Here is a 10,302-nt window from a genome sequence, read left to right as displayed (position 1 = left end):
ATGAGTGAAAAAGCTGGGGAGGATGGCAAAGTTAAGCAAAAAGGAGGCCACATTGTTTGGCCGAGAGGAGACTGGCAGAAGCACCGGCGGTCGGCGAAAGGGCTGGTGAGAGGAAAAAGACAAAGGAGAAACCGAGATTAAAGAAAACAAAGGCGGCAGCACGCGAGGTGACCGAGTGGTACGGGTCCATCAGGTCACTACCCTGCCCCCGGTCCGGTAGATCCCAAGCATTCACCTCGATCCCGTGCCCCAACGCACGCCCGCAGCCCGGCTCATCCCCTCTCTCTCTCTCTCTCTCACCTCGATCCCGTGCAAGGTGGTGACCGCTGAGGGAGGGAGCGACGGACCAAGGGCTGCATTAGCTATTAATATAGTAATAACTCGTGTGCCTCTTTTCTTTAATTTCCAGGAGAAAGAGAGAAGAACTCCTTGATTCCACCCGCCACCACCAGCCTCCTTAAATAGGAAGCTTTGAACCCCAACTTCTACAAACCCACTCTGCGTCTAAGCTCCTCCCGGAGACCAGGCTGGCAGGCGCACGGACACCCCTATTCCCCCCGGCCATCCTTGGTTACGTGTAGTGTAGAGCAGGAGAGAGAGATCGAGCCGGCGAGAGCGAGAGCGAGAGCGAAAGCGAAAGCAAGAGAGCGTGAGAGAGAGAGACGGTCAAGACGGGTCTGCCGGTGTGGATGTTGGGGCTGGGCGCGGCTCGGTTGGAGGCCGACATGAACCGCTTGATGGCCCTGCTCTTCCACCAGGTTCCACGACTACCCCTTCTTTTCTTCTTATAGTTTCTCCGCTAGAGCTGCTAGTCTCCTTTTTGTTGTTGTTGTTGTTGTTGTTCTCCCCACAGTTTTTTGTGGAAAGAAAAGATGGGAAAGTTAGCCCATCCCTGAACTAGATGGCTGATGTGGGGCACTGCATGCGCAGGGGGTGCTGGACGAGCAGTTCATGCAGCTGCAGCAGCTGCAGGATGAATCTTCCCCCAATTTCGTCTCCGAGGTCATCTCCATCTACTTCCGGGAATCGGAGAAGCTCCTCAAGAATCTCCGATCTCTACTGTACGTAACTGTTGCATGCCCGCTCCCGTCTGCACGTTACTATATGTTCCATTCCACCTCTCATGATGTACTTCGGCTCCTCATCCCCTGCCTACTTTCAGCTCTGCATTGCATCTGATACGCATCTTTGTTTCTAACTGGATGAGCGATGTTTTAAGCCTCAGAGCTGACAGGGAGTGCACGGACTACACGAAGATAGGGATACATCTGAACCAGCTGATGGGCAGCAGTTCCAGCATCGGAGCCAAACGCGTGAGGACTGTCTGCCTTGCCTTCCGCGCCGCTTCCGAGCACAGCAACTGGTCCGGGTACGTACCGGACTCCTAGTAGCACCAAATGCTTTCTTCAATTTGTCATCATGGTATCCACGTTCTCGCACAAACTCCCTTTACATACTTCTCCATGGTAAATACCATGGGCATGCGAGAAAAGGAAAACAAAATTAATCGTTCTGATGCAGCTTTGGAATCTGAGATTAGTATCTCTAGCCTAGGGCCTAAAAAAACCGTTTTCCAATATATAGAGTAGTGGCAATTTCAGTGGGTAGGGGATCGCATAGGATCGAGCCTTCTTACATTAGTTCGAGGATATTAGTGGATTGTGTACGGGGTAGCACTTGAATCGAGCCTCAAATTAGTTGGCCGCCGTGTATTGCATTTGCACCAGAGTCCAGAGTTTGGGCCACGGATTTAGCAGTGGTGGTCGGAACCACCCTAGCTGTCGGTGCGTCCTGCATCCCGCGCCGGGGGAGTGAAAGGCAGATGGGCGACCGCTCCTTCAAACCTCTTCCACGGTGTCGGATCCGGAGAAATGACCTATGGTACACGCACCTACTCATGCCGCAGCTTCTGTACCGGACGTAGGGGGTACCTTTCGGTTTAGTAGTATCTAATTCTGAGGTATCTAGCTAGTATGAATATAGTACGTACGTAGGGGACCGGGCTAGGCATCTCGCACCCGGTCCCCCGTTAGGTGCGTCCCGTCCCGTCCCTTAACCTTCTTTTTTCCCCACACGCGAGACCCAGTTGTGCCGCCTCATTAATTCGCTTGGAACGGGAGATACGGGTTCGGGTTGTATCTTTCGCGGGAAGGAACGGCCGATCTTCTTTGTCGACGTCGCCCGTCGGATCGCCTTCCGCACGGATCTCAAATCACTCCGAACCCCTGCGTTTGTCTGCGCAGGTCTCGAAGCGACCATTGCGCGATCCAACGGTGGATCCGCGCGAAGGAAGGCGAACTCTTCTTTCGGGCGAAAGATACAACCCGGTCCGGGTAGATAGAAAAGCCTTGCTCGACTTTCTGTGTCCACTAATTTGTCTGTGTTGGGGTATTGTGATTAATGGCTCATTACTTTAACCTTCACGTCTCGATGCAAAGATGCCTGCGCTTGCTGGAGGTGCTGGAGCACGAGTACTGCTACCTCAAGACCAAACTGCACGAGCTCTTCCAGGTATTGCCGCTATGCCTTTATGCCACTGCTATTACCGCGCGATTTAAATATGTATTTATAACGGGCCAAGCCCGGGACGGGCCGGGAGGTAATTGGTTCCTGAATCTTTTGATGCGCCTGCCAGATGGAGCAGCACAGAGTGATGGCGGCCGGGGCTAGGTACCACCCTGCGCTGTCGTGAGACTACTTCATGTCTTGGAGCGTCCCCAGGAGAGGCCCGTCTCCGTCTCCAATCCGACGCTAGCTGTTTGTCTCTCTCTATCTCCGCACCGGTGTCTCTCGTCTCCGTTTGATGCAAGATGGTCGCTGCCGGTGCCGGGCGAACAGAGCGGGCGAATTAAGCCGGACGGTGGGAGGAGGACGAGGGCGAGAATTGGGGCCTATCGGGTATGTCTGATGGCTGGCTGGTTTTGCGTATAGTTTGCGACTGACGAGGGAGGATCAGGAGGTGTCGTCTGCCAGCTGGTTGCGGTGTTATTGTGGCGTTATAGCTTTCAGGTCCGTCACATGAATGCCGGAACCTAATTTATGTCTGTTGAATACCTCCTATTGCCTCCTCGCAATGGCAACCACCTTATATTTAGTGGCCTCTATCAGTGCTTTTCCTCCGGAGCTCTCTCTGTCTCGCAGCTCTCGCTCTCGCGTTAATGAGCGCGCGCTCAGTAGAGTTAAATGTTATTATCGTGGTCGTCGTCGTCGTCAACAACAACAACAACAGTAATAATAATGGTAGCAGACGCTCAGTCGAGTTAAATGTTATTATCGTCGTCGTCGTCGTCAACAAAAATAATAATAGTAGCAGTGTCGTCGTCGTCGTCGTTTTCTCTCTGTTCGCTCTCGCGTTAATGAGCGCAGGCTCTGTAGAGTGAATGTGATAATAATCATCAATACATTAAAACTACAACTACTACTAATAATAATAATAATAATAACAGCAATCAATAATAATCTTAATGCTAATGATGACGCAAGCGTTAGATGAGCGGATATATTCATCTGGGCCTAAGCGGCCGGAGGGGGCGTGCGCCATCTACGCTGAGTAATCCCTAACTATGAGCATGTAGGACCTGTCAGGGTTATATATATATATATATAGAAGCAAGTTTGAAAGTGAAATGCGTACGACGCATCCTCCTTAGCACCAAAAGGCTCAATTCACAAACAGCCTGCATTAAAGTTGCTGCCTAAGGCAGCAAAACCAACTTTGTTAAAAGTTGCTTCAAAAGTCGTGTTCGCGCCGGACAAAAACGGTGCTGCAATTTTCACTAACCATCCGCCTACTTTTACTTACGTCTTCCAGAAGTGCGAGCCACAGTGCAATCTTAAAAATAAAGAAATATATGATTCCCATCTCCACTTAACACGAGCGGAGCTAAGCGGATCATTCTGTCCCGCCGGAATTACATGATGCCCAAGCTGTTGTTTGTCGATTTCTCTTGAACGCTCCTAGTTCGTGCTTTAGGTGACACGTTATCGAACTCTTAATGTTCTCCATTTGCCTCTCTAACCCTTTTTTCTTAAAAAAATAAAATAAAAAAAAGCTGGGACAATAGGTATTCATTTTCTTGTAAGTTGTATCACAACAAAATACGCCAAGCCTTTGCTACTTTCATCTTTGTTCATTAGATGAACACTTTCCTTCCAGAAATATGCCACATGTCTTCTTAGAAAAAATTACCTTTTCCGACTTTTGGCTGCCGACGCTAAGTAGAAGTATCGGTAATTTTGGCTAAGCCATAAAGCTACGATGACGCTTATAAGCATCGTCGGAAGCCATTGTGGATAGATGCCTAGCTCGGGCCAACGCTTTTAACACTACAGGAAAAGTTGGTTTTACCGACGCTTTTCTGCCGATGCCTTTTACAAGCGTCGGCAATTTTCGGTCTAGCGTCAAAATTTGCTGGCGCTTGTAAAAAGCGTCGGCAATAGACGACGCTAATAAGCGTTGGTGTAGTCGCCGGCCTAAGACGATGCTAAAAAGTATCGTCGGAGCCTATTTCGACGCTAATATGATCTCCTCTCTCTCTGTCGTGCACTTTCAAAAGGTGATCCCCCTCTCCCTAACCCCCTCCAGATTCAAGAAGCAGAACAACTCCGGCGATGATGTCTTCGCCGCCTCCTTGGATCCCTACTTCGCCTCCCTCTCCCCCGAACCGCGGATCCTCAAGTCCCGCCTCGTCGCCAGCGAGACCCTCTACGGCCTATTCCTCCTGAGCTCCTCTCTGACCCTCGCCGAGATCGCCGGCCTCGCCGGCTACGACTACGTGGTCGTCGACATGGAGGACGGCTCTGGCGGCATCGCGGAGGCCTTCCCCAGCCTCCGCGCCCTCGCCGCTGCCCCCACCTCGGCTATCCTCTGCCTTTCGGAGCTCTTCGCCCCTGGGCCAAGAAGGCCCTCGATCTCGGCCCCTAGGGCCTCATGTTCCCCATGATCGAGTCCCCCGGTGCCGTCGAGCTCGCTGTCTCATTCTGCCGTTTTCCACCGCGCGGCGTCCGCGGGTCCGCTCACACAGTGGTGCGCGCCTCCGCCTACGGCATCGACAACGGCTACCTGGCGCAGGTTGACGAGGAGCTGCTGGTGATGTGCCAGGTGGAGACGGCGGCGGGGCTGGCAGAGATCGAGGCGATCGCCGACGTCGAGGTGGTCGACGTGGTGCAGATGGAGCCGCTGGATCTGAGCGCGAGCATGGGGTATCTGTGGGATCCTATGAACCGGAAGGTGAGGGATACGATGAAGGAGGCGGAGAGGAAGGTGCTGGGGATGAGGAACAAGCTGTCGGCGGCGGAGGGCGGCGGCATTGGCGAGAGGGGACCATATTTGGGGGGGCTTGTGATGCCGCACGATTGGACGGAGAATATGAAGATGAGAGGATATCATATGGTAACGGGGGCAGTGGATGTGGGGATTTTCCGGCAGGCAGTGGTGGAGGACGTGCAGCGGTGGAGGAGCGCGGAGGTGGACATTGGGAGAAAACGAGAAAACGAGGCTCTGATTCAAAATATTTTTTTAAAATATTTTTTTTTAAAAAAATATTTATAACGATGCTTTAAAGCATCGCTAACTGGGTTTTTAGCGACGTTTAAAAGCGTCGCTAAAAAATGTCGCTAAAAACCACCTTAGCGACGCTTTCTAGAAGCGTCGGCAATTCTTTTTTACACTCTGACATAGCCGACCCTTTGGCGACGCTTTTAAAAGCGTCAAAAGGAAACTGACCGACGCTTATAAGCGTCGGTAAAAGCCTTAAAAAGTATCACCAAATCTTGTTTTTCTTGTAGTGAAGCATCGGCGGAAGCCTAAAATGTCCCAATTCCCGAACGGAAGCCATCTCTTTTTTTTTTCTCTTTTTCCTCCCAACGACGCTTTAGAAAGCATCGTCGGAGGCCATTATCCCCCCTCCCCCGTCCTTGCTGCAAATCCCTAACCCCTTGCCTCCCGATCCCCCTCCCCTCCCCCTCCCCCTCCCCCCTCCTCTCTACAAATCTCTAACCCACTACCTCCCCTTTTGTCGCTCTTTCTCGATTTGAGATCGATCTTCCCTGACGAAGTCCTCCTCTTCCTCAAATCCCCCTCTTCCCTCCCCATTTCTGACCTCCTCTACCTCTACTACTCTTCCTCCCTCTCCATCACCCCAGGCGACGGTTGGTGGGCTGGTCCCGTGGAAGGCGACCTAATCCTCGGCTCCTCTCCTCTTTTCCCCACTTCTCTTGACCTAATCCTCGGCTCCTCTCCTCTTTTCCCCACTTCTCTTTGTGAAGTTGAGAAGCAGCATGCAGAAAATGTCTCCGGCGATGATGCCTTCGCCCGCCTCTTCGCCGCCGTTGAATCCGACATCGACGCCGCCCTCTAGGTCCTCCTCCTCTTTCTCCCTTCCAGGGTTTCTTTTCCCTGATTTTTCCTTAGTGGCACTTTTTTCCCCTGATTGGTGAATCTGTTGTGTAGAAATCGAAGATGGCGACCCGGGGAGAAAAACAAGGAGGCGGTGGTGGCGATGAATGTCGAGATCCGACGCACCAAGGCCTAGTTGATGGAGGAGGTGCTCAAATTGCAGAGGTTGGCGCTCAAAAAGGTCGGCTCCTTTGTCATTCTGTTCTTTTTAATTAAATATTTCCTAAAAATTGCAGAGCTCGGCTCCTTTGCAGAGATTCTCATTTTAGTTTCTGCTTTTTGAATTATATATTGCTTGTTCTGAAAGAGATTGATCGGTTCTAGCAGTGATAGCATGCTGAAATTTTAAATTTTTTCTATGACTGCACCTGTACGGATTGCCTACGTACCCCTTCACAAGGGGGATCAAGCCACACATAGTTCTTTTTAATTTAAAATCACAGCGAAAAACATTGAATTAAATATTTTCATTCTAGCATGCATAAGAAATCAGATTTCAAAACATCACTACAAAACACATGATCGATATGCCGGAATCGTTTAAACAATTATGCTAAATCATTTGCATGATTAATATCATATCTGAAATGAGATTATTAAATTCTAAACTTGACTAATCTATGATCCAACTAATCTTCGAATACCCATTGAATAGGTTCTAAAGATTACTCTGTGAAGAGCCCCTGAAGAGGTTTAACCCTCGAGGATTAGATCTTATCTAAATTACTGGTATCAGATTTATACCTTTGCAAAATCAGAATATAATAGATCAAATGCTCGAGCTTCGCAACCACACGATCGTCTGGCCTCCACGAGTAATCCATGCGAAGTTCCTGGAGAGATCCAATCCCGTGGAAGTGCTAGCTTGCGCAGAATTTTTTGAGGCTGAAATTTGATCTTCCTGACACTATCAACCTTGGATCTGCCTTTTTTGGAAGAATTTGGAAGAATGGTTCATAGGAATTGAAGAGGACTTAGATTTGATCTAAAAGCTCTTATCAGGGACCCTTAACACTAATGGCGTGAAGGACTTAGAGGAGGAAGAAGTCAGCTAGAATGTACGCAGAATTTTTCCATGCATGAACTAGGGTTCCTCTCTTTTCTTTTTCCTTTCTTCCTTCTCTTATTTTTCTCTTAATTTCGGCCACAAGCTGATGGAGGTCCTTTTAATGTCGCCCTCCACTCCTCATCACACACCAACCTTCCAATATTTTGGAAGGATTTTATGGGGTTTCGAATTCAAAATTCAAATGCTTGTTTCATGTGCCAACACATGATGAAGCTTGATCTAATCTAAACCATTCATCATGTTGCGACTTCCTTCTTTCAATTTTGAAATTTTCATGCCCACAATTAGATTAGAGGGTCATGAGGTAATTTTGTGGTGTTTAAATTCGAAATTCAAACTTAATTAGAAGTGAGATAAAGATAAGGATGACATATACCATGAAGAGAGAGAAGTTGATCTTATCCAATTCTTTTCATGAATTTATCTCTCCATTTCGTCCCATCTGATGATGAAGGAGGTCCTTGATGTGTGCCACATGTCCCATGGCGCCATTAAATAAATTAAATTAATTTTTAATCATATTAAAAATCAATTTATGTCACCATGCATGGATATGTGACATGTGGATTTCAAGATCTGAACAATTTCAGATCAAACCCATTTAATTAAATGAAATCCTAACAATTAGGATTGTCCAATTACCTTGGGTTGAACCTAATCCAATTAGGTCAATCCCTAATTAAGCATAAATTTAATCTAATTTAATTTGGTCAACTTAAGTCCTCTTGATTCAGACCTAATCCAATCAGGTCAAAAACCCTGATTGAGCCCGGAGTTGAATCCAATTCAATTTGTCTTATCCTCAGTCCATTTACTCAATCAAATTAAGTTTATTAGTAATCTAATTACTAATTAATTCTTCAATAATTACTTTAATTATTTTATAAGATAATTTGCCAATCGAATTGACTAAATTAACCCTGAATGATTCTCAACCATCCATCAGCTATCTTGATCAATCAAAAAACTTCTATGCGTGTGACCTCATAGGTTCGAACCTAGGCCGGTAATATAGGAACGACTTTCTGCACTAATCGATGTGACCATCTAGCAATGGTATCCGACGTCCGGATAGGCCGAATATATGCGAAGCAAATATTCTGGAACCCTGGACTATGGTTGCTGTATAATTCATCCCTTTGACTCCTAATGCCAGGATGACTTTAGAGTTCTGTGAACTCTATAATTAGTGCATCCATGATGTGATTCAACTTTAGAAATTCTGTGACTCCTCACAAGGATTACCCTGGCCAAGGTTTTGCTAAATTGAACACAAAGCATTATCTCCTGTTTTCAGGAGGGGTCAATTCCATCTTGACTCACTCACTGATTTCGCAAGTACTTGACTGCACCCAGTAACCTTTCATCCCAGAATTAGAAATTCTGCTAGTCCGGTACCAAAGTACAGTGAGTTGCTTGCTAATCACTGTGGTGATCTCAGGTCTGAGGGATACTTATACCCATATCCACTCGGAACATCTCTTGACAGTGGAGTGTTCCGGAATTGATCACGTTCAGTGAAATGTACTCCTATACTTCACCTGTGTAACATATCAGTGTCTCCACACTCCTTGGTTAAGAGGACAACCAACGTATATGTCTCACAACGACCTAATCTCGATAATGCTGTCGTCGTAGTAATAGTATATCATTTGGTCGTGAACAGGTTTAAGGACTTGAAGATAAATTCCCTCCTTTATCATAAAATAAGTCCTAAGGACTTCATCATATAAGAGTTCATTTGAAGATGTTCAATAAAATGATGAATAATGCCAAATAACACTTTATTAATTTGTCAATTCATTTACATAATTCAATCATCAACTTGCTGACGATTGACTTTTAGGATACAATTCCCAACATGTTCAAGAAAATTCGGATATTTTTTTCTTTCCAGCATGACCACAAAGACACCCATCTACAATTCAACTGAAGCTGCAAGAGTTTTTTCTCAGTCTGAATTTGGAAGATAGAATTTGCCAGCACTATGTTGAATCAGTAGACCACTTGTTTTCTGATTGTAGTTTTTTCTCCACCATCTGGAGATCAATATTAGAAATTTAGTTCATGTATTGGAAATTTGACCTCGCTTTCCTTAAATTGGAATGTGAATTGATGCATGAACAAGCAAAAATTTTCTTAGGTTAGAATACTCCTCTTTAAAGCCTTCTTATGAATAAACTCTAATCAAATACTCGAACAATTATGGTTGAAGGTATATATCATCAATATTATAGCCGCATAAAATTATAGGGTGGGCTAAAAATTTAGACCCAAATGTATTTTTCATTGGACCTCGCGTATTGTAATCATATAGTAGATGCCTCTGCTGCTCCATCTATCATCATAATGAAAAGGGCAGCATTTGTTTAAACAAGCACATCCAAAAATTATTATTTTTGTCTAGCTAAAATTTAGATGGACTTTTGAATAGACCTTTTGTATGAGTTTTAAGTAACCTCGGCCCCAGCCGAACAGGCGACCAACCAAAATGAACCACCTCGATCTCGGCCAAGGAGTCGATCAACCAAGGAGTCATGGCTTGACAGTTCCAACAATTGACATCTTTGGTGGCTTGCAGTCGTGGTAGCGCCATGATCTACACCCCACCAGCGTTGCCCACTGCCCATGTGGACTGGCACCCATATCTTAGTCATACTGCCGGTTATTATCTGGCCTTCATTGTATGCCACGTCAAACTAGATAACGACAAAGTTGGCTATTATACATAGAAGGGCAATTCGGAGGACTTCAGGTACGCATGCTATATTACTCTCAGAGATCACACTCTACTAAGATTCTTTTTTTTATGCATTGTTGCTTCATTATTCTGACT

General features: G+C 46.5%; 1 protein-coding gene and 1 pseudogene across 1 annotated transcript; both read left to right on the top strand.

Moving 5' to 3' along the window:
* The first annotated feature begins 397 nt into the window (after positions 1–397).
* LOC103695593 (pseudo histidine-containing phosphotransfer protein 6) lies at positions 398–3,093 on the top strand. Its single transcript, XM_008776961.2, has 5 exons — positions 398–758; positions 931–1,061; positions 1,226–1,369; positions 2,439–2,511; positions 2,636–3,093. The coding sequence occupies exons 1-5, from the start codon at positions 690–692 to the stop codon at positions 2,690–2,692; spliced, it is 474 nt and encodes a 157-aa protein (XP_008775183.2). The 5' UTR covers positions 398–689; the 3' UTR covers positions 2,693–3,093.
* A 1,388-nt stretch (positions 3,094–4,481) lies between these two features.
* Positions 4,482–6,359, top strand: LOC103695595 (annotated as a pseudogene).
* Positions 6,360–10,302: the final 3,943 nt, after the last annotated feature.

Source organism: Phoenix dactylifera, unplaced genomic scaffold (assembly GCF_009389715.1).
Source record: "Phoenix dactylifera cultivar Barhee BC4 unplaced genomic scaffold, palm_55x_up_171113_PBpolish2nd_filt_p 000475F, whole genome shotgun sequence".
In the NCBI taxonomy this organism is placed as follows: domain Eukaryota; kingdom Viridiplantae; phylum Streptophyta; class Magnoliopsida; order Arecales; family Arecaceae; genus Phoenix; species Phoenix dactylifera.
The sequence above is the reverse complement of the archived record's forward strand: the minus strand, read 5'-3'. Positions and strand labels throughout refer to the sequence as shown.